General features: G+C 41.9%; 2 protein-coding genes across 2 annotated transcripts; one reads left to right on the top strand and one right to left on the bottom strand.

The window, feature by feature from the left end:
* Positions 1 to 595: 595 nt before the first annotated feature.
* On the top strand, positions 596 to 10,866 carry slc26a6l2 (solute carrier family 26 member 6, like 2). The gene is made up of 19 exons (XM_075475505.1): positions 596 to 735; positions 1,305 to 1,444; positions 1,667 to 1,777; positions 1,870 to 2,042; positions 2,167 to 2,331; positions 4,086 to 4,238; positions 4,451 to 4,533; positions 4,933 to 5,080; positions 6,228 to 6,341; positions 6,728 to 6,805; positions 6,886 to 6,981; positions 7,089 to 7,195; positions 7,320 to 7,389; positions 7,802 to 7,894; positions 8,045 to 8,155; positions 8,235 to 8,585; positions 8,724 to 8,778; positions 8,980 to 9,110; positions 9,219 to 10,866. Exons 1-19 carry the CDS (start codon positions 596 to 598, stop codon positions 9,243 to 9,245), a joined length of 2,346 nt encoding a protein of 781 aa, XP_075331620.1. The 3' UTR covers positions 9,246 to 10,866.
* A 44-nt stretch (positions 10,867 to 10,910) lies between these two features.
* LOC142390973 (sodium- and chloride-dependent creatine transporter 1) lies at positions 10,911 to 26,968 on the bottom strand. The gene is made up of 14 exons (XM_075476883.1): positions 26,404 to 26,968; positions 24,846 to 25,148; positions 20,557 to 20,688; positions 20,109 to 20,445; positions 19,657 to 19,789; positions 18,357 to 18,491; positions 18,110 to 18,213; positions 14,195 to 14,319; positions 13,978 to 14,090; positions 12,826 to 12,966; positions 12,420 to 12,522; positions 12,230 to 12,330; positions 11,982 to 12,152; positions 10,911 to 11,884 (listed from the first exon to the last, which is right to left on the bottom strand). Exons 1-14 carry the CDS (start codon positions 26,432 to 26,434, stop codon positions 11,756 to 11,758), a joined length of 2,058 nt encoding a protein of 685 aa, XP_075332998.1. The 5' UTR covers positions 26,435 to 26,968; the 3' UTR covers positions 10,911 to 11,755.
* Positions 26,969 to 27,269: the final 301 nt, after the last annotated feature.

The raw sequence follows: 27,269 nt of genomic DNA, 5'->3' as shown, positions 1-27,269 counted from the left end.
TCAGGGTTACCGTATCAAGTTAAAGCGTATCACAACTGTGCTGCTGACAATGGAAATGCTATTACTTTGTGTCCTGAGAAAGAATGGTAGACAGCTGTAAAGATAAGATGCGTCCATGCTTACACACAAATAAAACCATCGTAGTGTGTCTGCTGCGCAGAAAAGAGATACTACAATATGCAGCAAAACTAGGCGATGATTACTACATGTGTAAATGCATATGCATTCAGTGTGTAAATGTAGACTATTTGACACGTGGTGTCTGTGTAAGGTTTACAAGATTTGAGCATTTATCAAAGTTTGGCCTCTCGACTTGTTTTCACCAAGTTAATTATATAAAGCCTACACACAAACACGTTACCTTAGGTGTGCACATGCAGAGCAGAGACGTGTGGAGTGGTGGTGTCTCTTAGAAGGACAGGAAAGGACGAGTCACTCCCACAGTTCAAAAAACAAAACAAGCGCTGTCAGTCAGTACAGAGCTACGCAGCAGTGTCACCTGCAGTAATCTCTTCCATATATAAGGACTTCAGACAGCAGCAGGAATTCAAACGGAAAGCAACTGTCCAGAGATCTGCTTAAGACAGACGTGGACATGGAGGAGATGGACTTGGCATCTGGGGAATATGTTGTGCGGAGGGAAGTTCTTGATGAGTTGCGCCTGAACGAAGTGGCACAGAAAGGGACATGGTCCACCAAACCAACTCTGAGTGAACAGATGAAGGAGTCGTTGAGGTAAAAGTAGGAATAAGAGGAAGCAGAGAATGGAGGCAAAGGAGAAAGCACAGGCAAAAAAAATAAAAGTTTGTGATGTCAGTACTTTGGAGTGGCTATAAGAGAATTTAGTTTTCTGAATGAGATGTTTTAATGTGTGTGTCACTGTGCACAGCCTATGAAAATTACTCAAGAGTCATTGACACGTGAAAGAGCTTTTCTTTGGATGCTTATTTATATGAGTTTTACCAGTTTTGTTATCACAGACCAGAATGACTTGAATAAAAAAAAGACCCCAAAGAGAGAAAAACCTTAAAACCCATTTTAATTGAAGAAAACAGAAGTGTATAAATATACTTGTGTTTTCCAGTGTTGCAGCTTTACAAGGCCAGCTGATAAAACTTGTAGCAGTTCACAAGTCTCATTTGTCTTCTTCCTTATACAGTGCATTGAAAAGCATGTTATATTATTCAGTGACTCATCAGCAGGCACATTTGAAACACAGTCTTCTTCAACTTGGACACAAAACAGAAAACTACAGCTGAAACCCCCGTAGCCTGAGTTCTGTATCTCTGTGATGACTGCTGCAGGTGTTCGGTGCCCAGGCTGAAGCAAACACTTCTGAGCTGGATTCCCGTTCTCAGCTGGTTGCCTAAATACTCTTTCAGAGAAAATGCAGTCGGTGACCTGATGTCTGGCTGCAGTGTGGGCATCATGCATCTGCCACAGGGTTTGTATTTATAAGTATGCGCTTTGGAATGAGTTTTTTCCACTCACCAAAAAAAAAAAAAATTTGCAGACTTTTTATTCAATCCTGTCCTGTCAGCCTCACAACCACAAAATGGGAATCAATTCCATAAACATTTTAACAGTCAAAACTGTGTCTACATTATCTACAACTGAAATGGTTTTGGTTAAGGGGCAGGCTGTCTCACTTCATTTGTTTCCTCAGGCATGGCGTATGCTCTTCTGGCTTCTTTACGCCCAGTGTTTGGCCTTTACACCTCCCTCTACCCAGTGCTAATCTACTTCATCTTTGGTACTTCCAGGCACATCTCCATAGGTGGGTGGAAACATGTGAGTGAGCAATGTTGGAATGGGGAATGAACTGCTTCATCCTTTCGTCTTTGTGCATGAACGTGTGTGTGTGTCCAGGTACGTTTGCTGTGATCAGCATCATGGTTGGGAGTGTGACCGAGAGGCTGGCACCAGACAGTAATTTTATGGTAAATGGGACCAATGGCACAGAAACGGTGAACATCGATGAAAGAGACGCGTACAGAGTGCAGATAGCCTGCTCCCTCACAGTCTTGGCAGGGATCTTTCAGGTGTGTGTTTCTCTGTGTGTCCATTCTGCTTACAACTTTAAGTCAATCTATTGCAGCGAGACAAAGTCTTCGGTCAAATTTCTCTGCTTTTGAGTAATTTGCCCTCTAAATTTCTCATCTCAAGATCCTGTTGGGGATAGTGAGGTTTGGCTTTGTGGTCACCTACCTATCTGAGCCTCTCGTTCGTGGCTACACAACAGGATCCGCATGTCACGTGTGTGTCTCCCAACTAAAGTACCTGTTTGGAGTGACACCAGCTCGCTTCACCGGTCCTCTCACCCTCATTTATGTGAGTATATCGCGGTTCATCAAACTCATACCTGAATTTCAGACAGATCCAGCACCGGCTAAATGATTCATTCAGTTTAACTAACCAAGTCCCAAAAACGAATGGAAAAGAAAAGGTGCAAAAAAAAAAACAATTAAAAAAAAAGAATATTAAAATAGCAGTGGCACATTGTCCTTCACTGCTACTATATTCAAGATCTGCAAACCAACTGGAGCATCCAGGAGTATAATATGTTAAGTGCTCTGAGGCTTAGCCAACATAAAGAAGGCTGAGTCACCTCTACAAGGATTCAGCCACCAGTTAAAGCCAATAAATAACTAAAGACATAATATTCTGAGGTGTCATAGACAGTTGAAACTGACTGATGGACAATAGGCACCACTTTGAATCAGGCAGCAGTGGGGTGGAGTATGTGTATTGATATGTGGTGCTATCATCAAGGACGAGCTTCTTGGATATCTTCAAGTTGAAAATGAACTCAAAATAAAACTCGTGCCAGATTCTCAAAGAGATACTTTTTTTTCAAGCTAAGTGAAACAGGAAGACGTCTGCATTATTCCAAAAGACCCTAATCATTATTAAGTACAAATCCTCTACATTTAACCAAGTTCTCTGCTGCTTGGCTAACCACCAAAAGGCACCTAGCTGATCAAATAATGATGTTGTTCTGTTTCTCACCTGAGATAAATCCTGTTGACAACCTCTAAAATTAAAGTGAGAGTAGAAAATGACCCCTTTAGACAGGAAACTGGACACTTTAGTAGCTGCTGAAAATGACAGATTCCATATATGTAATACTATAGAAAAAGTGTTTTTTGAGCTTACTTTCTAAAAGGCCAAATATGTTAATTTACTGTTGTTTTGCATTCCTTAATCATCTAATGAGCAAAAACAATAATAATTGAGGTGCTCAATAAATGCGCAAACTTATAAATGCATTGACTGGAGGGTGTTAAACAACAACAGTGGTAATAATAGTGCAGACAGTGTGATACTCATTCAAAGGCCCTACACAGCTGTTTTCTGTCTGATCTGATGGGTGCAGCTGAACATGTGAGTGCAAGTGTTTCCCTGATATTTCTGATAAAAGTGGAACTATGCATGCTCACACAGTTTTAAACAAAATCATATCAGGCAGCTTAACTACACCCACATGGACTACAGTATGCACAGTGCTGAGCAATCAATTTCTGTGTGCAAGACTAAGTGATTTACAGCACTGATCGCATTAGATGGTGTTGAAATATGATAGATTTCAAAATGTTCTCCTCCTACACTACAGCTAAAAGTTGCAAAAGTGACTCATATTACATTAGGATCCAACAGTAATTAGCAGTATACCCCATGAGTCAGCTTTGAATGGACTGCGTTTATTCACCACTTGTGAATGAAAAACTTTTCCTCACAGGGAATGAGCTCATCATGGTGTTGTGCTGCCCACCGGTTAGGGCCTGCTTTACCTAAAGTTATTTTTTTCCCACCCTTTTTAAAGAAGACAAGGTAACCAATCAATGGGAAAGCTGTATACTTGCAGCTGAATTGGTACAACAAAGGTTTTGTGGAAACCTGAACAAATCAAGAGAGACAGTACGAATAGTTGAGAGGCCTCCATGTCATATCAGCGAGTCCAAATGAACAAACATCAACACCCCCAGATACACATTTACTTTGCGGGTTTCACTCTGCATCAATTATTTGTTTTCTACTTTTTCACCAGTGGTGATTTCTTCTCTGTCGCACTGCTTTCCTCACAGACCCTGGTGGATATTTGCAGACTGCTGCCTCAGACTAGGGTGCCAGAGCTCGTGGTGAGCCTTGTGGCGCTCACTGTTCTCATTGTGGTCAAAGAAATCAATGCCTGCTACAGCAAGAAGCTACCTTTGCCCATCCCTATTGAGCTCGTAGTTGTGAGTCCTCCCTCTTCTTTTTCCTCCATTCTTTCATTTACACTCGAACAATAGACGTAACCATTTAGGCTTCCAGCAGAGGGCACAATAACCACAGTTATCCTACTGGACCCAAGGAATGATTGACTCAAAAATGTTTGAGTGTGGAAAATAATAATTCACCCAATGTGCTGATGCTTAATTAGAATCGTTATTGCCCTTTCCACTAACAGATCATAGCAGCAACAATCATAACACACTTCTGTGGACTCCACAATGAATACGGAATTGATGTGGTTGGAGAGATTCCCAGTGGGTGAGTCCATCTTTGTTGTTGTGAAATATACGTGTTGACAGAATAGTAAGAGAAAGAGAAGGAAATGGGCAGGGCAGGGCAGAGAGAACTTACTGACACACATCACCACGTTTCATAGCTGTCGGACGTTAAGGTGAAAAGAAAAAGTAACACGCTGCCCAGAAACACGATCAAAGTGTTTGTAAGTTTCTAATTAGACTCCTGGTTGAACTCCGGTGGTGTTGAAATCCCCAAGTGAGTTTCCTCAGAGGCTTGGCTTTGAAGTAAGATTCAGAGAATTCCATTTAGGCCTTTTTTTTTTTTTTTTTTTGGTGCAAAAAAGCAAATGTTGACAATTGGGTGTGGTTCTGTGTGTGAGTGATCAAAATCTAGACCATTTATCATTTTCTCCTGTTCCAGGCTCAAGCCCCCACGTGCTCCAGATGTCACTTTGTTCTCAGAGGTTGTCGGTGATGCTTTTGCTGTGGCCATTGTGGGCTATGCCATCAACATATCTCTGGGCAAAACATTTGCCCTTAAACATGGCTACAAGGTGGATAGCAACCAGGTGAGGAAAGCATGCACTCACACTCGCACTGTGGTAGCTTAAAACAGTCGATGCTCTTCCTGACTGAATCACTGAGTGAAACTTTGATCCCGATATAAGACTTTGCTCTCCAGTCACTCACAGTTTGTCATGACTGTCACGCCAGTGGAAAAATGACTCTGATCAAGCCACCCCTAGAATGCAGAGACAGGAACATCTCCAAAGAGTTATGCGCTTAGTGCTCAGTTTATTTTATATGAAAATAGTTCAGGTAATTCTTACTGGCCTTGAAGGCAAAAAGCAACACATTTAATAGTTTGATCTGATTGGTCAAAGAAGTATTTGGGAGAATACCATCACATGAGAAATGTTGCAGTTTATCTGAATGACAGCTGAGTTTTTGCCTCGGGTCACTTTTTATGCATCAGACAAAACAAATGAGATGTGAGTAAATAAGAGTTGATTGAAACAATTGCATATGAATGGAATCACAGAAGAACAAGTGTCCTGTCTTGCCTTGTTTCTGCACTGTCTTCTGATTTTGCATTCTTAATGCAAAACCAAAGCCTGGCTTTAAACTGCCCTTTGCTCATAAACCGAGTCATTTTTTCAGTTTGTTGTACAAATGATTGATGTTCTTTTGAGAATAGTTTCATATAAAGAAGCCACCTCAAACAAACTGTGTTTTATGAGTTTTTTCATAAAGATTTTGCTCCCTCTCGCTCATTGCTGTCATTGCTCATAGTTACATGCTCCAGTGTGTATGAGGCCTTTAACTGGGATCTTTGTGCGCTGGATAGACATCAGTTAGTAGCAGCCTGAACCTCCAAGAGCAACGCTCGCTAAATCATTGATGCCTAACAAGCTTTATGCAGTCAAGTGTATTAAAAATGCCGACAGCTGCTCTCAGTGTGGCAGCAGCTCAATGTGTTGATGTGTACACCATAAAGGTAATGAAAAATACACCTAGGTCATTGGCTCAAAAGTTACAAAATCAAAACAGACAATGTGCAGGGACTAAAGGCATGTTAAAATCAAGATCCAATTATAGTCCCTTCAGTGGACCTTTGTGCAATCAAATGTTGTTTTCACTGTCAAAGATCATCCGTTTCTTATGATTGAATCTTGACATCTCATTCAAATGTTGTTGCTGTTTTTCTTCTTCCAGGAGCTGGTTGCTCTGGGTCTTAGTAACACGGTTGGCGGCTTTTTCCAGTGCTACTCAGTGACTTCCTCTTTGTCTCGGAGTCTTGTCCAGGAGAGCACGGGGGGCAAGACACAAGTAAAAGCAAAACGCTGACACAAGACTTTGCAAAAGCTTCAGGCCCCTGAAGCAAAGGGGGGATGCTTTAAAAAAATAATGCTAGTCTAATAATAGCTTTTAATTCATCGGTCATCTATATACAAGTTGCATAGGAAAACCTAAATAAGGTCTACTTTTGAAAGAAAACAATTAACACAGTTAAGCCCTTTGCAGGCATTTTGCTTCTTTGAGAACAGACGTTCTGTTATGGAACTGGCACCAATCTGACGCTTTTTTTTTTTTTTTTGCAGAATGAATAAGGATTTCAATCTTCCAGTTGCCTGAAATTTTTGCAGTAGTTTACTTGATTACATCTGATTTGGCATTAGCTCATAGCCCATCCATTGTACTGTGTGTCTTGCCAGGTTGCAGGTGTGATCTCCTCTGTCATTGTGCTGGTCACAGTTTTGAAAATAGGTTCCCTCTTTGAGGATCTTCCCAAGGTAACGCTCTCTGCTTTCTGCACCATTTAACCAATAAAGTTGTGGATACGTGTGATTTAATCTGTGTGTTTGTTCCTCAGGCCGTCTTATCCACAATAGTGTTTGTGAATTTGAAAGGAATGTCTAAGCAGTTCATGGATGTGGCCATGCTGTGGAAAACCAACAAAGTTGACTTGGTGAGACTTAATCGGCTTTAACTGCCTTCCTGCTCAGCTGAACACTGCCTGGACTTTACTGCATTGACGAAGCCACTCACTGTCACATTCCTGTTCTGCCCTGTTAGCTGGTGTGGCTGGTAACCTTCACAAGCACTATCCTGCTGAACCTGGACCTGGGTCTGGTTGTCGCCATTGCCTTTTCCATACTCACTGTTATCTTCAGAACACAACTGTAACTACACGCCTCCAGTTATCAATTATTTAAGTAGAATGTGCACACGTTATGTAGGGCTTTAATGGGTTTTCATGGGGCTGCAGGGCTGTGCTTCTTGCAATGACATTTTAATATCTTTCAGACCCCGCTACTCTGTCTTGGGCAAAGTAGCAGGCACTGACCTGTATCTGGACACAGACACCTACAGGGAGGTAAGAATATTCTTTAAAATCATATACTTGTATATTCACAGTTAAAAGACTATGTTGACATATGTTGACTTCTTTAAGAACTCATGAAGTTAGCTTTTGAGTTATTTATCTTATATTCTGACAATTCAAATGGTAAAATGCTTTACAGAACAGTACATATTGCGGTTGCCTTTTTGCCCCAGAAAGAATAAAAATGTTTCCAGAGCTTTAATGTTTGGCAAACGTCTATCCTAACCTCACCTCAGTTGTACTCGGCCGATTCTAGCATGCTAAGTCTTCCCATTAGTCCTGTGTACATGGGGTTTCTTTATTTCTGTGACTACCACAGGAAAAATTCACATCATAATGGATGATGCATGTTGGCAATTATATATAATGTGCCATTTTTTTTGTCTGTATTTTTAAAATACAGTCTAAAGAAATTCCAGGAATTAAAATCTTCCGTTCATCTGCAACCATCTGCTTCACAAATGCTGACATGTACTTGGAGGTCCTTCAAGAGAAGGTGTGTGTAACTGTGTGTGTAACTGTGTCCATGAATGTGCGATGTAACCCTTCTGCCGTTTACAGCACCTTAAACTGCTTTCGTTATCGCTTCCTCTTGTCTCACTTTCTCTTCTCTTTCTTAACTCTGACGCTTGGCCTTTTTGCGCAGAGTGGAGTTGACATCGGGAAGCTGCAGATAGCAAAGAAGAAACGAGATGCAAAGCAGAAGCGTAAAGAAAAGAAAGAAAAAAAGAGAGCCAACAATGAGGCACAAAAACAGGTATGACATCTGAAAAGACACAGGAATGGTGCTAATTTCATTTGGTATGTTTCTGATCGTTATTTCCCCCTTTTGCCAGAAAAAATCCTTGAACCATCGGGCCAACGCCACAAACTCTTTGAAGGATTCAGAGCTGAATGAGGGGACGGACTACACAGCAACAAAGGAGACGAGTAATCAGAATGGCGTAGCTTTAAGTTCAGCAACAAATAGCCTTAGCAAAGGCCAAGTAAACTGGGCTTACCAAGCTGACACACCCATGTCAGACTCAGATTCAAACAAAGGTGGCCATGTTTATGAGAACATCCATGTTGCGCATTTCGGTGATGAAGAAAAAGGAAAGACCTTCAGATCAGACACGCACAGCATCATCCTAGACATTTCTACAACCAGCTTTGTGGACACGGTCACTGTGACGACGCTGAAAAATGTATGTGTCTGTAAAACGATTAACTGAATTATTCCATATTTAAATAATGTGAATCTTTGTGTGTCACTAGTAAGGAAGCATTTTCATATCTGATAAACAAATGTAAAGAATTTTATTTTATTTTTTTTCCCCTGCCAGATCTTCAGGGACTTTGGGGAGGTTGATCTGGATATCTATCTAGCTGGCTGCCAAGGTAGGGGACACGCCAGACAAAACTGAGACAGAGAATCAAGGCACTGCAGCTTTTGATAATGAAGGCTTCATGGTCTCAGCCTCAGTGGCGCCCCTTTGTTCCCTTTTGTACATGACAGTCAAACATAAATATATAATCATGCAATGCTTTCCCTCTAATCATCATGCACACTTTCCTGTTTGTTATGTGACCATATTTTAGCCTGTGTGGTGGAGCAGCTGGAAAGGGCAAACTTCTTTTCAGAGTCCATCCCAAAGAGCAGGCTCTTTGTCTCGGTTCATGATGCAGTGCTTCATATATTCAAAAAACTTGGCCAGACAGACTTCATGCTTGTAAGTGGCTGTTGCTGATATTTCAGAATCTTTACTTTTTCATCATCACTGGCGTACTGTACTAATTTTTTTTATCCTCAGGCCTGAGTCTTCTTTTTTATTCCACAGGATGTTTCTTGTGATACCCAAATGTGACCAGCAGGGGTCACCTCGTTCAAGCTCAAGCAATCTTCCTCCCCCTCCTCCTCTTCTTCCTCTCCAGCAGACGTCTGTTCCATTGCACACTATTGGCTGTCATAGTCTCCTCCCCTCTCCGTGGGGAGAATGCACCACCTTGACATGGCGGCTGGTTGCCATGGGAATACAGGGAGCCGTTGTTGTGGCAACAGGCTTTTTATGATATGGTCTAATGAGATGACCAGCATTACGTCATTGCAGCTCTCTCGCTCTGTGTTGTGTGTGAGAGACAGCGAATGGGCGGGGGTTGAGTGGGAGAATGTAACACTGGACTAATAGGAGTCTGTATTTATAGTCTGTTTGAGAGGGTAGAGAGTTGAGTGAAAGGCTCGGTGGCATACATATGAGGGGTGTTGTTGTTATGGTCATGCCTCAACAGTGGTGTCAAAAGTACACACATTTGTTACTTAAGTAGAAGTATAGATACTGAAGTTTACAAACACTCTGGTAAAAGTTGAAGTATCAACTTGACCTCTTTACTCAAGTAAAAGTGAAAAAGTATGTGCTCCAAAACCTACTTAAAGTATAAAAGTATAAAGTAACCTTTAAATGAAACATTTATTTATTTATTTTTTAAAAAAACCCACACAAAAAGGTAGATGCCACTATATGAATTGCAAGCTTAATTTGAAAACTGATTAGTTCTACACGGGGGTCTTGGGTGTGCAGAGTTTGCATTGCATTTTCCACGAGTCATTTTTGCACCCGACTATTTCGAAAAATTCTTTGAGATAGGGCCAAGGATGAGGAAGGTCTTGCTGGTCTCCGTCTCCATCTCCCGATACGCTCTCGCCTGTGTCCGACCTTTCAGACATTTTGCCATCTTTTTCTGAATCCGACATTGTGGCGTGGCACACACTTCACACAGCTTCACGTTTGCAGTTTGTAGAACACTTGCTTGCTTCTGACGATTTCCTTGTGTGTCAGCACAAATTTGACGAATAGCCTAACCAATGAGTGTTTGCGTTATATGATTCATCCAATTACACTCGTTCTCACTAGGTGTGGATGGCGCCACTGATCTGTATTGGATGGCGCACATGACGTGAAATACATAATCATTAAACTGAAGTCAAGAGTCACTAGTATTTGTCACTTATGTGGGTGTGCCACTCTCTCTTGGAGGTTCTCCTAATTACCCCTCATGTACTCCAAAGTCCTGTGAGAATCTGCTGAATGGCAGATAAGGTATAATAGCTGCTCAATCTAAATAGAGCATAACATGTGCGAGTCCTCTGACATCTTGAGCTTGAATTTTTGGGATTCAGCGTCATCGACCACTTCACCTATCAGAGGCTAAACACCGTTAATTAGGTACATTACGTATTAGATGGCACACCAACAGTAACAGCTCTAAGCTGTTTTAAAAAACAAAACAAAAAAACCACTTTTTTTTTACTTATTAAAAAAATATTTGAAGGCACACTACGCTTAGAAAGTCTTAAAGGCGCTTCTGTGGACTGCAAAGCCGATAACGTCACAGATCTATTTTTCTTAAAGGTGTAAAATATCTTGTGTGATTGAAGCAATTGTTTCTGTGCATATGCACAGTTTCATTTGCCATTTTCAAAAAATGAAACCATGTAAATAAATACCCTTAAAAACACATCAAATACATCTTCATCTGGTCATTTATTGCTTCTCTCTTTCCCCTCCCCACAACCCAGTCTCCAGCTTGTTACACAGTTCAGATGTTTTTCTTCTTCTCTTAATGTGGAAATAATGATCACCATCCCCTCCAAATATTAACACTAATTCACAGACCTACAATACACAGAATACTTAAGATAGTTTATAATACACAGCTGGAAGTCGTGATGCATTGTCTCATTGTGTTTGGATTCTTTTTCTTTTTACAAATGGAAGTTGTTTTTGTACGCTTAATTCAATGTCACATCTAAATGAGGATAACACTGCCATGGTCCAACACGCACTCCATTCAAACACATGCACATGCCCACACATGTACAGATATATAGGCACAGGCATACATACAGCGACACGCACACACATTCAGACGATGGAATACCAGCAGCAGATATGAGGTCTTTCATTTAAGAGCTTTAACCAGAATCTTTTAGGTTTCTGCTCATTCAGGACAAGATGGCAGATGGGACAAATGAGGCTGTGGAAACATTGACAAAAAGGTGAGGAGAGGGAGGATATTGCAACTACGGCAGACAAATCACACCCACAGGACCAGACAGGACGACGCAGCACGAAGGCAGGGGGTGGAAAGTGAGGGGCAAGGCAGCGAGGTAGAGTCAGAAAACAGAGCAGAGGGTATGACTGTATGGGTGAGGCTGTATTTCGTTTTTTTTTTTTTCCAGTGTATTCTTTGGTCCATTTGTCCAGGGATTTTTCATAGCTTTAAAGCTGTGGGGTGTGTAGCTAAACTCTTATTATTATACCGGTGTAGGGTGTGTGTTTTTTTGTGTATGTGTGTGCTGATGTCAAAGCTCAGCTCATCAGATGACACTCTCAAAGTGTAGCGTACTCTTGGTTCCTGCAGGGGGCAGCAGCTTGGCCTCACTCTCTGGAGCAAGGTACTCCAAGTGATGTCTGCCCCAAACTGGTGTATTTAAGTGCTGCCATCGCTGCAGAGGAAAAGATAAGGAGGTAATGAGCTATCAATCAGAAATCTGCGCAAGATAATACATACGAGCATGCATGAGCGCACACAGGAAAACTGACCTCCCGCAATGATCCTTTGCAGCGCAGCAGTTTGTAGAGAACGGTGAGAGGAATACAGAGCATAGAGGACAGGGCCAGCGCCCAGCCAAGTGCTTCACCCCAAATAGGGTATGTGTACACTGTGTTGTAGGTCAGGGGCTTGTAGTTCACCACGTGAAACAGGAACACTGCCTAAATGAACACAAAAATCTCATTACTTTTCCACTGGCAGACAAAGCTTACTGAGAAGAATCCAAAGCAGCACGTACCACGCAGACAAAAGGTGTGATGTAAGACCAGCACCACTTCATGTAGGGTAGGGGCTGATAGCCAATCATACGAGCCACGTCGTCCATGAAACGATCTGCGCCTGACAGGTGTGACACAAGGATGTTGTGATAAGTAGCTGTATTTTGCCGTTTGTATGGATTGTACTGTGATTGTCGGGTGGTCACTCACCATAGACCCACGCAATAACAACACACTCCCAGAAGGCCTGCCACAACAAAGTGATGCCACTGGCTGAGTAGTAGTCAAACAGCTGGAATACATACATCCCTCCCTGACAGAAACAGTGAGAGCAGTCAGCATCAACACCATCCTGGTAATACTTTATGTGCCATCTGTTTCCGGCCTTGTCTACTCTGTTCAGGCATGCAGTCCAGCTCATGTCAAGCATCAGTTTACTGTTTAAATTACAGCTTTAAAAATCAAATGCTTTTTTTTAAAGAAACATTCAAATGTAAACAAGTGTCAAGCTTTCAAGCTGCAGTCAGTCTACAAAGATTTATTTCATTATGATCCACAAAAAACAGTTGTCCGTCTTAAGTTACAAGGATATAACCAAATGACATCTTAACTCTACCTCGGTGACCATGGACATGTCAATGAGGAAGCAGATGAAGCAGCAGATGGCAGCAACCACCTCTCGTCGCAAGGAGCCCAGGGCAGATTTAGGGGGTAGCATGTCCATGATTCCTGTTATCAAACCTTCTACTCCTACAAACTGAACAGGAGAGTGAGGTGGGGGGGGGGGATGAATGTGAGTCCAGAAGACAAAAGGACACAAATGTGAGGGAGTGAGCTAAGCTATCAAACATGCTCCTTACTGTGTGTGAACGTGTGCGTGTTGGACACAGAAATTAGAATTTGTATCTAATCAACACATTTCACTTGGAGATAACTTTAATATGCTCAGAACCCAAAGTACTTTATACAGCTAAGAAATGGAAAACAAGGAACGTCATATAAACGATTAAGTGTTACAACATACACAGAGTTCTTTGTTTCAGCGCAGGGCTGGCTTCTGGATCAACCTGAACGATTACTCAGTAACCCTCCCTCTTAAACAGTCATAGATGTGCTGCAAGATGCATTTAATTGCAAAAACTGCTTGACACATAATTGAGATTTTGTTGGTAAACCACAGCCCTCCAAAGTCTCCCTATGAACATTTAGTGGACCTTTGAAGGACAATGTTTCGGCATTCGGACTGAGTTAAGAGAATAACAACGGCACGGCTATTCTAACATAATTTCACACAAGTGCCTGCATAGTCTTCAGCTACGTGGCAATTGCGGGAAAAAAAAGAAAAGAGAAAGATGGATGGAGGAGAAATGAGGCAGAGAACGGAAAGCGAGACTAAATGAATGAATTGGGGAGTAGACAGACGCTCTCTGTGTGAACCAGACAGAAGGTCATTGACAAATCCCTGGGCTGTGAAACAATGGATGTAGGCACTGGCTCAAACAGACACACAACAAACAGGGTGCTAAGAAATGCAATTCTAAAACTGGATATGATGTATTTCGCCTGTTGGTGTCCCCCTTTGGGTGAAAGGAAGTGAGTATCAAATGAGGAGACAAATCTAGATTTGTTTTGTATTGTTCGAAAATAACAAACGTGGCACAGAACAAAAATGACACCGAAATATTGAGGAAGGTCATATGTCACATCAGCACACATTCCGCCCAGGTTAAAATCTTTGTGCAATATTAAAAGTGGATCTCAGCATTACCTGACTGTCCAGGCCCAGTATGAGCAACATAAAGAAGAACAGTGCTGCCCAGAGCGGCGCCAGAGGCATTAAAGTCACAGCCTTGGGGTAAGCTATAAAGGCCAAGCCTGGACCTGCACACAAAGAAACAGTCAGAACGTTAAGAGCAGGCTGCTCTCACCTTCAATACTTTACTGCTTACACGGGGTGACGAATATTTGACAGGGTGTATTCTTACCACTCTCAGCCACCTTACTGATGTCCACTCCTTGTTCTGCAGCCATGAAACCCAGTACAGAGAACACCACGAAGCCAGCGAAGAAACTGGTCCCACTGTTTATAAGGGCCAGCACAAATGCATCCCTACAAAGAAATAAAGAGAATTGAAAAAGAGAAAAAAAAAAACAGAACAGGCAAAATGCACATTGTAGGATAATTTGCATAGCAATTTGATGCTACATGAGCTTATGTAAGATACTCAAGACAAACACATGCACAGAGGAGATGGACTGGGATAGTAAATTGGGGATCAATAACCATTTCTCTGAAAGCTGCAGCTGTCTTTTTAGTCGGTAGTTGAGAGAGAGCAGGCTGCATGCATCCGCCATCAGTCAGTCAAGTTGCACTTTGCATCCATGCTCCCATTTTGTCTATGAAGGAGAGCTGATTACCATCTCAGTCAAGGGTCTTAGGAATAGAAGATTTTGTTTCCTGTACAGATCCTAAAGCCCCTTGAGGGGAATTTTCTCATTCAATATAAAAGAGTGTGTGAATAAAATCAATGACTGGACTTTGTTAAGCTTTGTTGTTCTTGTTTATCTGTAAGTCTACTATGTCATTCACAAGATAATGACATTATTGCAAGACAATATGGATACTGCTAAATTAAAGCCTCACACACATATTGATCCCAGCAGCATCAAAGAGAGTTTCAGTACAAAGTCAGCAACGTCCCTGTTGTCTGTCTAGTTGGCAACACTCAACAAGACTCCAGTCTGCCATGAAGAATGCATAAACAGCAGATGGATAAGCTATTTTAATATGGCTACATGGATGTATTCAAAAGCAACCTCCTCCTAGTAAATGTCAACATCTATCTAAAGCAGCACTCAAAGGAATCTGTATGAACGTACATGATCAAAACAAGAACAAGTGTTTGACTTAAGACAGCAAATGCCAATAAAGAAACAATAAAGTCAACATTTTTGCTTGTCATTTTGGCTGCCCTATAAGGCTATAATGCTCATCTCAAACTCGATGATAAAACGTTTAACCAAAAGACTCCAGCTACCCTGATAATTAGACAGTATCAACTTTGAAGCAGCAACCATCTGTTTAAGTTTTCATGATGGCTCTTGTACCGTGCCGTGGACAGGGTCCAAACCCAAAACCTTAGTAATTACAGTTTTTTATATTAAGTTGCTGTACTCTTCAAAAACTAAACACAGTAGGGATGAGGTGAAGCTAGATTCCTGGCCTGTCTAAACTACATTCTGGTTGTTTAGATAACTCCTAAAAGGCCCTCCCCACAGACCTCTCAGATGCAGGATAAGCAGTGTCCGTACTTTGCTGATTGACAGGGCAGGTGTGTGGAAGCCAGAAAACAGGTAGGTTTCAGTCTTCTTCCTCAGACGTTGTTTTTTTTAATTCCTTTTGCAAGTTCTTGTTACATTTTTTGTATACAAATGTGAGCCCAACACCATGAATGCCCTTAAGGAGATAATGTCTGAGAATGTGTGCTATTATACTGGTTTATCATCAAAACAAGAAAGACTCACAATTCCCAGAAAGAGATCTGAGCTGAGTTGAGTCACAATGCCACAGAGAAATGAGAGAAGAGGATAGGAATTCATCTTTTTTCTTTTTGAAGAGGAAAACATGCTCTTAGTTAACAATAGTTCATTACAGTATCACTACAGTATGACTTAAAATATTTCACTTTGGCCCAGAGTACTAACAGATGGACAAATAGATATGATATTTGATCCCTGAAGCTAAACAGCCAACTTGGCTAAAGATGAAACTATCAGGCTGTTTGGCATTTAAATAAGTCTGATTACCCTCAAAACCGACTCCTCAATTTACTACACATGGAATTCTAAGAAGAGTTTAAAATGAAGACCTTCTTTCTATTTCCTGAGCTACTCTGTGTGTGAGAGACAACTCAGACCTAACTCAGAATGAACTCATCTTGTAACTTCCAATTTAGGTCATGGGAGTAAAAATGGTCTGATGATAAGATATTTATGAGGTCCCTTATATCGTGAGCATTCCAAAGATGCTGGCAAGTGCTGAGACTTCCCAAAACAAAGTACCTACTACCGCTTTGGAATTATGTAACTATCTCATAAGGCTATTGATACGTTTACATATCTGTTGCTTTGGGCCAAACACACAGAAGTGCATGAAGCAGCCAAACCAACTATAATGAGGCCAGTTAGAACCAGACAACTCTAGTCTGCACGTTTTCCGACCACATGCTTTGTACTCCCTGTCAACATGCATAATGTAATAAGCTTGGAAATAAAATAGAACTGCTATAGATTCAGAATATAAGGTGGAGACTTATGTCCTTTGACAACCATTCAGTGTATTCAGGTCTAATGGTTATTGTAGTATCTAGTTTAATTTAGTTTAGTTTAATGTTTATTTAACAGGGACAGTGCACAACATACAATTGAGCCAGATTATAGCCACAAGGCTAATTTTCATGTGTAGTCCCTGACTATCTAAAGCATAGTACAGCACTTAGAACAAAACATTCAAAGCTGGATTAGGGGGCTGTCTTTAGAAGAAAAGAAACTGATTTTTCTGTTGAGTCATGTGATCACTAGTTAAGGTAGAGTGAGACAGCGCTTCTTTCATTACGTATGTGGTGAAAGAAAACTGATTTCTTGCAAAAATATAAACATAAACATATTCAGTAGCAGCTGAATCAACAGTCCCATGCAGAAGGATTCACAGTAAGACCTTGTCAGTGTGTCCCACAGATGTGAAGGCAATGTGTGGTGGGCCACGGGGGGGGGGTAGGGGAAATAAAAATTCTTCGAAATAATTCCTTCGTTAATAATTGGTCACACAGAACTTTATTGTATTAACCCATAAGAGCCCAGACCCATTTCTACTAAAATGAAAATTAAAGGGGTTATAACACAGACTAAATAGACCACATAGAATCCATTTCAGAATTTTTTTCCAGAATACCACCCCCCACTGTCAGATCTGTAATGTCACATATGTCACATTGGGACTTAAGAACCTGGATAATTTCTCCCTCAAGGAAAATTATGGGGGACGTAAGGATGTGTGACACCTGTGTCACGGTGGGTAACACAGGTGCGGCTTATCTGCAGATTTTCACATCTTCATTGTAAACAAATTAATAGCATAGCTAATTACACTGGTCGGACTGTTCAGCTGTTTCAGACTGATACCTCCGGTTCAGGCTGGTCCTCATCCTCAACACGTCTCTTTTTCAATCGCGGAAAATATTTTTCAATACTCATCTGGATTGAAGCAGCAAACATTCAGTGTAAGAGTTTAAAAAAACTACTTTATTTGATTCACAGCTGCTAGTGTTTAGACCTTGACAACCCAACTACATTTTTTATTTATTTATTTTTACGACAAACTTGCGACTAGTTAACTTTATAAAGAAGGCGTAATCGCTTGTTTGCTATGGGTCGGGACGGGACAACATTGTATTCAAAATATAAAATATTTTTATAGGACTTTTTAATGTGTGATTTTATAAAGGTGCACGTGATACCAACCTTTCGTGAATTTCGCCAGCTGTCTTCTTTCGGTTGAGCCAGAGCTATAGAGCTAATCTAACGCGACGCTGAAGCTAGCAAGCTTCCAGGGAAGCACGGAGGGGAGGGGCTGTGTGTGTGTGTGAAGGCTATGCGAGAGAGACGCGAGGGACAGAGAGACTGAATGAGAGCAGGGAAAGGAAATGCAGCTTAACGAATACGAGTATTTTTTTAAATAGCGTTAAAAAAATAATAATAACGAAACGCAATATGTGGCGGCCGGTGTTTAATCTGTGGCGCACCGCCACAAATTAGTCTATGTGTGGGAAACACTGCTTGTGTTGATGTTGGCCTGCTTCCACTGACAGTGGTATCTAATTTTATGCTGTGTGTAAACTCACTGGTAACAGTTGTTATGGAAGCGATTGTAGCTGCCCAGCGCAGTAAGGGCACCAAGTCCGATGGCATAGGAGAAAAAAATTTGAGTGCCGGCATCAATCCACACCTGTCATACAAAAACAAACATGCATGAGTACTGTTACACACACTTTTGATCAAAGTTTGTTGGATACTGAAGTATAAATCTGTCACAACTCCTTGTCATTACGCTGCACTGACGCCAATGGCAAGCTTATGCAAAAGTTAAACCTGTGCTTCTCCAAGTTTGGACCAGTCTGGTTTTAGGTAGTAAATAATGCCATCCAAAGCTCCAGGTAGAGTGACTCCATGGGCCAGAAGAACAACCAGAACCAGGTAGGGAAACAGAGCTGTGAAGTACACAACCTACAGAGAAAGGGAAAAAGAGTGCTATGAAGTACAGTTCGATAATGCTGGGCCAGTTTGTAGGATTTATTTGGCTAGGGAGGTGATGTTTGTGTGCTATGTAATAAGTGAAGGAAGAAGATTGAACAGTTACCACTTAAACCCCTCACATTACATGAAGTAAGTACATCAAAATATGTGGTTATATGGTGAAGGCTAGCTGGTTTAGTGCTTATTGGCTACTGTCAAATTTAACTGCACCGAAGGATAGCCTAAGTATGGTAGTTATCACTTTGATTAAGCAATTACCTGCTTTGCAAATACTCAAGTCATAAGTAGAAGCCCATTAGGTCCTTCCTGTTGTAGATGTGTAATGGGGCCTGTCATGTAACTTTGAAGAAAAGGTAGCCTGTAAATGGAAAGCCAGACAATTTGTAAACCTCCTGCAATAGCAGGGGTTTTTGGCAGACCTCTTCAGAGGGTAGTCTTTGTCAAGATATGCTGAGCAATGCATCCCCTGCTATCAAGTAAAAGCATCAAGTCCCAGCCTCATAACTATGGTAAAAGTAAATTAGTGAGAAAGCACATATTTGTCTTGATCAAAGGGAACATGGGCAGAAAAGCCCCTTTCCAGCTCTCAAACATCTACATGGTGGAAAGTTACTAATCAGCTTACTGATGGCTGGCTCAGTCTCTTTCATTATTTTTCCTCACGCTCTATGAGCTTAAGCTCGTCTGGAGACAAAAGTATGCAAACACAGCCATTTTCACATGTTACAAAATTAGGTTTTGTTTTATTATGTCGATGTATCGATGCGAAGAGATCTAAAGAATTATGAGTGGTCACATTTCTTCGCTGAAAAATGTGAATGTAGAGTATTACACAATATCAAGAGATCAGTAAAAGATTATGGCTTTATTGAAAAAGAAAATATGGATATAAGTAGGCATTCACGTGCCCTTACTGTATATTGTGTTTATATCATTTGAGTCTAGACGCTGAGCTCTACTAAAGCTGATTTGGTCAGAGGACAGACTGTTGCAAATACTCAAATCTTTGCATGAAGCCATGCAAATATTAGTCAGCAAGCATGAGCCCTGACACAGTATACAAATAAAGCTGTAAATGATAATCTGTATACCACAAACCGAAAAAAATAAATCGATGTTGTGGGTTGTGGGTTACCTTGCCTGTAGATTTAACTCCTTTCCACATGCAGAAATAAACAATGATCCAGGTTGCTATAAGACACAGCACCATCTCGTAGCTTATGACACCGGGCTCGTGCAGGCCTGCAGACAGACGAAGCACTTTACGTCTAGATGGAGAAACAGAGAGGCGTGCTAATAAGATTTTTTAAAAATGAACATCACAAATGCACCAAATACTTATGCATGACAAGTAATATTAGTTAGTAACTTAGACAGAGCTGAACTTTGTTTTTTTGCAAGTCAAATCAGGCTTGTGTGTGGCTTTAAAAGAAGAAAATTATTAATTAAATTATTATTAATCATTACATAGCACACAGAAATCCTAATCTGGTTGGAAGTAAATGTTTTTAATCTGTTATAGCCTGGTGTTTAGATAATTAAATGTGTTTTAAAGAATGCAGATGCTCAAGTCAAGGGGTAACATACTCCCAGAACTCAATGACTGGAGAGCGCATGCCCTCAGCCTCCACGCAGCTGCCATTGAAGAGGAGTTGTGGTGAGGACAGGTTCAGCGTGGACATGGTGGAGGGGAGGTCGGAGGGGGCGGCAGCAGATGTCGGCAAAGCAGGCTGGGCAGCACTGTGGTTGTGGCAAATGCGTCGGAAATCCTGTGTACAGTTGGGGGTGTTCCAGGGGTGTCCACAGGTGGCCCAGGGTAGTGGGGTAGTGAAAGAGTGGAAGAGAAAGTATAGGCCCCAGACCAGGATCATAATATAGTAGGTGTTACAGAAGAACACTATCACCATTGATGCTAGGCCCAGACCTGACAGAGAGAGGGAAGTAAGTGGAGATGTTACATTCAAATAAAAATGAGGAAGAAATTTAAAAGCCATTTTAAGAGAAGTAACATTGATGTAGACGGCGGCATGGGTACCTTTAAAGAGGGGTGCGATGTTCCACGCAGAGACCCCTCCCTGCTTCATGAACTGGCCCAGTGCAATCTCCAGGAAAAAGACTGGGATGCCCCCGACGAACACAATCAGCATGTAAGGGATCAGGAAAACCCCTGCAATACCCAGGACATGCATTCATCACATAGTATCTGAAGTCATAGGCAAGCAGAGGCACGGTTTCATACTGGGAAATACTGTTCAGCATATGTATCAAATTAAACCACTGGCGCAGTTTCAATAACTCACAGGAAACATGCTACTTGTGAGTATAAATATTGTAAGAAACACATTTTCCTCAAAGTTTCAAGATGTAACTGGATATGCATGCATGTGGCTTTCATTTCTTACACATATACATCATTTTGTCCGTCTGCTTTCCAAACAAAAATCGTGAAAAATGTGAATGATAGACACAGCTAGGCTCTTTAAATGTTTGCTGAAGCCACATTACAACTGTGACACTTGAGCAGACAATAATTCTGTTTGAAGATTTGAAGGACAGAAGCATTTCAGACACCAACGTGGCTCTTTGTACTCAAGCACTCGACACAACAAACAACAAACAATCAAGAGGAGGAGGAAGCAATAAAGGACAAAAGACAAAACCCAGTTAGGAGGGAAGGCAAGGCTACAGATAAGAGACACATTGACATTTGATGTGGGAGATCACCCCTTTGTCTCCCATTCCACAAGCGTTTGAACATTTTGGCAAGTGCAGTGTGGGCCTTGAACTGGGGCCACAAAGGATTATCGAATGGAGACAATGACAGACAATACACTCAAGTAGAAAACAAAGAGATTGTTCATTTTGTTAGTTGGACTGAGTGGTTTGTGAGTTGCGTTTTCGCCCGTCTCCTTTTAGATGATCATACTGTGGCAGAGGCACATGCTGACCAGCTGAAAATCCCATAAAAGTCTGAGCCATTTCACTCACTAAATGGAATTTATAAAATAACTGAGTGATGCCACCACAGTGCGCAGATGGAAAGGAGTCATGTGACCAGCTATGACGCAGAGCAGAATGAGGCCAAGAAGAAAGGAGGGAAAAGTGGATAGATGGCAGAGGAGGCAGGTAGAAAACTGGGACTACACTGTGGTAGAGGAGCTTTGACAAATAACGCAACCGACACACCACGGCGTTAACCTTTTGAGCTCTGCAACAGTGTTGCCGCTTGAAAGCTTATGTCTCATTCAGCTCACCATTCTTTATGTCGGCCTGTGAGAGTAGAGAGCTTTAGCCATATAAGGAGACATTTGTGAGTGTGAGTCTAAGAGAGAAAGGGGTGGGAGAGCAGGAGATACAAGGAGGAGAGTGAAAGGGATAGAAAATAGAGAAAAATGCTTGCGCTGACAAATCCAAACATGTTGAACAAATCTAGAAGGAACAGCGCTCTTAACAGGCTTAAGTAAATCCTCTTTAATCAGAAGCGGTCAAGACACATCAGGGCAAGCAGCTGAGATACAGAAAAACAGATGATTTGTAGTGCATTAATTCCTTACTTTTAGAGCACTTTCACCTACTACTATCTTAACTGGAGTGTCTACTTGATCAACTTAGAACAGGTGTGGGTAAAAGTCCCAGCTCTTATATGGTATCTGCACTGTGCTTGTGTACCCTTGGCTGGTCAAGGGCATAACTAGTGCGGTGGATGAAACTGTGCTGATGCCGAGAGGGGAAAGGGATTGGCACAGTCACAGGACGGTTATTGTGCGACATATCCATGTGCCTCCTTATCAGGACAGTATCAGGACAGGAGGAGGGTTGCAGAGAGCACCTCTGTGTGCCTCATGAGTGCTGGGCAGGCGCACAGGGGGTGGACTGTGTGAGGCAGGCCATTGTTATATGATACCAGAAGGTGGGTATGAGTGCTACTGGTCACAAGACACATACACATGAGGGAGAGGGAGGGCTGGACTCAAGCACATTCACAACTAACGCATTCAGTTGAATTTCGAATGAACACCATAAAATCTGTTAAGTGGGTAGGGCCGTGATAAGAAAATCCAAGGCCAAAAGCTGCTGTCAGGTGAGGTTACTGTAGGATACAATGACATAGCCTATTAAAAAGAAGAGACGTAATACAGCTAAACGACCTTGTATGCCAATGAGAGCAGGAGGAACACCGCGGGGCAACTTGCACTAAGTCTGTCTGTTGAGCAACGGGTGACTACAATAAATAAAAAGCACCACGTGAGGAGGCACAGCGTTTGGAGTACGTGTTCACAGACACGCAGGCTGTGCTTACAGTACTGCGTCTCCCTACGCAGCATTCACTGTTGCCCTACATACAATCTGAGTTATAATGACTTTAAGGAAGCACCAAGATATATCATTGATGTTTAACATTTGTTTTAGTCATTTAAGGTCAGCATTTAACACAATCAGCTTTATTTATATGGTAGATAGGTTAAGTCCTCAAGGCTTCAGCTACAACCTGCTCTTGTGGATAGTGCACTTCCTCATCATTGGACACGGGACAGTTGGGACTGGCACTCGAAAAGGAGAAGTTATCGCGCTCACTGAAATGTGCAAGCTCCCAAAGTTGTTACGGTGGCTAATAACATATGACACAGATGGCTGCGGAGCCTCACTGCATCTACTAACATATAGGTAATTGAATCATTTTGTTTGCCGATGACATCAATATCAATGCAAAGATTTTAAAAAACTAATGTTGGATCAGAAGTGAAGGATCAAGGACCTTTCAGAACGCTGCACTACTGACACTAGCTGCCAGCTACTCATTGAAGTCCTCATATAAGTCCTACTCATTAAACTACTAATCTAAGGCTTCATTTAAAATGAACATGATTCTAATTAAACATTGGTATGTTTGGTGATCTCCAGTTCCCACTTCACAACATTTTAAGCACGGTGCTCTAAGAAACGTCTCAGACGCGATTGAAAAATAAACGCAAACTAATTGACAGCAAAGCATGTTAAGAATAGCATGGCCTCCTCAAACAGGTCCGTCATTAGGAAGACACAGGTGGCAGAGTAATAATAAATGCTTTGCAAACACCCACTAAACAAACTAAGATGTCTGTGTGATAAGAGCAAAATGTCAGTTGTTGAGAGTTAAAATTGTTGGTCCTAAACTCAGCAGGGACACTTCCCGAGCTCAGCATGGAGTCACGGATGATCGCGAAAAATGAAAAGGAAAAGTAGCGTCGATACAGTAGATTACTTTGATTTTGGTTAAGTTTTTTTTTAAATAAATTCACTATAAATCTAATGCAGGCAAGATAATTCATGTGAATAAAACAGCTCCTCTCTTAACTATCTTGCATATTCATTGAATAAGAATGCTTTCTAGCTGATACATACTATAGATCCCAGATGTTCTGGGATGGGTCTGCATCACTTGATGAGGTACACTAAGTACACTAATGTCATGTTCCAAAATGATTAGTTCAGCTCACTTTGGGAATATACTGAAAGACCGGCTTTTTCCATCAAAATATTTTCCTTCTAGACTGTTTTTCCCTGATGGAAATGTCATCCCAGCAATCTGTCCTGGCAGAAACAATGCCATGATTCATCAGGCTCAAATTGTGAAAGAGTGGAGCATGAGCTATCCTTTTCACACAAGGATTGGCCAAAACAGAATCCGGACCTTAATCTCACGGAGAATCTTCGGGACGTGCCGGAAGAGACGTGCCGGAGGAGACGTTAGTCGCGTCCAGCACTCCCATCATCGTCGTGAGAAGAAAAATGAATGCAACTTTGGATGAACATGAATACTGTGGGATTGCATGAGTTTATATGTACAATTCCAGAGCAAATGCACGCTGTAATCAAAGCTAAAGGTGGTCCAACAAAATATTAAGTGTGGGACTTTTTTTCTTTTCTTTTTTTTTGGACATGCGGCTTGTTCTGCAACGAATGTCGAGGAATAGAATAAATAGGGTGCAATGTTTCTTAAAGACAAAAGTTACGATAAGTTGGGAATAGATGTAGATTTAGGCATAAGTAGTTATCAATAGAGTGTGTGGGTTGAAAATCATAAGTGGCCTTATTCTTCTTTATAACAATTCCAAACATATTCATGGATGGGTTTGTAAATTCACTGCAATACAAATTCATTTGTAAAGGCATAGTGTGTATAAAATGTGTCAGAAGCCACAAGATTTGGTCTTTTATGAACAAAACTTTTCTCGGAGGGGGTACAGAACTATCACATTTGTTTGAAACTTTCTATATTGGTAGTTTTTGTCCATTATTGTCTTCATTTTTTGGCGCAGATAAAACAGTACCCTTAAAGCTCACCTCCTCCATTCTTGTAGCAGAGGTAAGGAAACCGCCACACGTTGCCCAATCCAACAGCGAAACCCACGCAGGACATGATGAAGTCCATCTGTCTGGTCCAGGTTTCTCTCTCCACTACCGGTCCTGAAACAGCCCCATTTCCGGTCGCGGCTGCAGCCCCGTCCTGGCTCTGCGGTGGGCCAGCTCCTCTGTTCTCACCACAACCGGGGCCTGCACCAGACACTGGCATCAAGGGGCGAGCTGACCCCCCGCCCTCCTCCTCAGACAGAGCCCCAGCCTCCAACTGGGAGACACTGATATCACCTGGGGGGTCAGGTGAGAGAGAAGAGATGAGGTGAGTCAAAAAGATTTAAAAAAATGTCGGAGTGCCACAAGTAAATATCCAGTACTTTCACATCAAAAAAAAAGAAAGATAAGCAGACAATACTATGACACTTCATACGTCAGCACTGGAGACAGACAAAGTCGTCTCTCGGTCCAGACTTGCATTGAGTAGAAATAAAGAGATGCTTTTCATTTATTGTGAAGAAATGCATCTGGCCGTAAACGTTCACTGGATTTTCTTATTGTTTCTGTGAAAACTACCCACATTGTGTTGCAGAATAATGTCACCACTGAGCCCTCCCCCGATTTTCATTCCCTCTGTCTCCGTCTCGCAGACAGAGTGATTAGTGTGCTGCACCACAACACAGTGGAGATCTGCCTTAAGGTACATACGAAGCCCCTTTGTTGCTCACAAAGCTCTCATTTCCTCTATCTAACTGCTGAAAAAAAATCGCAGACATTTAACGTCACGTCAGTTCATTTACGTCACGTTAGTTCATTTGTAGCATTCCATAATATCAGTATCAGCCGCTCTGTGATGGATGGACGGCAAGGCAGATGAATCCAGATCAGAGCAGTTTGGGGGTGTGTGTGAACCGAGGGGAAAAGACTGGGGAAAGGGATGCAAGTATCTATGGACCAGCTTAATAAGAGGATGCCTGTGGTTTCGGCTAATTTGTGTGAAGAATAGCTGCACACTGTATGCGATTTCTCCCTGATTATCAAAATAGGTCACAAGCCAGGTTAAAATAAACAAGACACCTGGTGTTCTGGAACAAAATGGGGTGAATCTCAACACTTAATAATGGCATGGATGTTGGGAGCAGGCTGATAAGTCACCTTATCAAAATCTGGATAAACTTTAATATAGATGCCCTGAACACCAAGTGATTTATTTAAGTAGAAAGTATCTTCTGTATTAAAAAAAAAACCCACCTGCAACTGTTCAGTAATGGTAGCTTCAATATGGCACTAGCACTAACTCTGGGCAGCTTCAGAGTTAGTGCTAGTGCCATTTTCATTATTGTTATATTCTGTCTCTTAGTGTATGCACGATGTAATAAGCAATATTGGAGGCTGAATGCAGGCTGAATGGAGCTGAGGGCTGTTTCATTGCCACTGTGGAAGCAGTAACAGGAAGACTTTCATTCACCAACATACGTACATATTTTTCCAATCATGTGGTAAGTCGAAAAGTAATCACACAGCACTGCAGATGCCACGTTAGACTCACCTTGGCTGTTCTCTTCCAACTCAGGGGACATATTCTTGGATAGCGGCACAAAAATACGATCTCAAGAGCAAGCTGGTGGTTTTTGTTGAGTCAAGGGGCAGCCGAAGTTTGAACAATGCCAGGCTACGGAGGGCACCCGGCGGGCTCGGAGAGGCAGACAGAGAGATGTAACCACTATATTCACTGCTCCAGTCGTCTTTGTGATTTTTTTTTCTTTGAGTTTGTTATTTCTTCTTTGAAATGGGGAAGAAAAAAAAAATCGCAGTTTTTTTTTTTTTTTTTATATCACACTCAGCTCAGCCAAGAGATGGAAAATATCACAAAGCGCCGCGGTCGGTTCAGCCGTTGACAGAGGAGATTCAAAAGCAGTCGACGAAGCACTTGAAGGTAAGCCTGAAGAATCTCATGGATAACCGTTAGATGAAAATGATACTACGCCTTGGAGTAAATAGTTTCTTGGGTTGTTCGATTCAACAGCCTAGTCAGAAGTCCATGGCCCTGTCCGGGATACCGCGGTTCGACGACCGAAGAATGTGATCTGCTCTCCTCAACGGTCCGGCCGTGACTGACGCTCCCCCCGCCTCCTACCTCCCAACCCCCCTCGACCCCTCCTCCTCCTCCTGCCGCTGCCCGCGGACACGATTGGCTGAGAAGAGCCCAGTGCGGTGCGCACAGCATCAGCAGCACGGTCCAAACGAGAAGTCACAAGAATGGCTGCATTAAACGGCACGTCCTTGACCTGAAATCACAAATAAATGCAGAAAGACGCACGGTGGCGTCAGATTCGCTCTGTTTATTTGTTCTGTATCAACAGGCGCCAGTGTTACGTAGTATCTGTCTGGCAATGGTGGAAGAAGCGTAGCTGA

The sequence above is a fragment of the Odontesthes bonariensis genome, chromosome 10, assembly GCF_027942865.1.
Source record: "Odontesthes bonariensis isolate fOdoBon6 chromosome 10, fOdoBon6.hap1, whole genome shotgun sequence".
NCBI classification, from domain to species: Eukaryota; Metazoa; Chordata; class Actinopteri; order Atheriniformes; family Atherinopsidae; genus Odontesthes; species Odontesthes bonariensis.
This window is presented reverse-complemented; position numbering and strand designations above follow the sequence as displayed.

Coding starts and splice junctions, on each gene's coding strand:
- slc26a6l2 (XM_075475505.1), top strand. CDS start 596: ATGGAGGAGATGGACTTGGCATCTGGGGAATATGTTGTGCGGAGGGAA. Junction 7,895..8,044: donor TGGAGGTCCTTCAAGAGAAG/GTGTGTGTAACT, acceptor CTTTTTGCGCAG/AGTGGAGTTGACATCGGGAA. Junction 8,779..8,979: donor CTATCTAGCTGGCTGCCAAG/GTAGGGGACACG, acceptor ACCATATTTTAG/CCTGTGTGGTGGAGCAGCTG.
- LOC142390973 (XM_075476883.1), bottom strand. CDS start 26,434: ATGTCCCCTGAGTTGGAAGAGAACAGCCAAG. Junction 19,790..20,108: donor CCAGTCATTGAGTTCTGGGA/GTATGTTACCCC, acceptor TTCTCCATCTAG/ACGTAAAGTGCTTCGTCTGT. Junction 18,214..18,356: donor CCAAACTTGGAGAAGCACAG/GTTTAACTTTTG, acceptor TTTGTATGACAG/GTGTGGATTGATGCCGGCAC.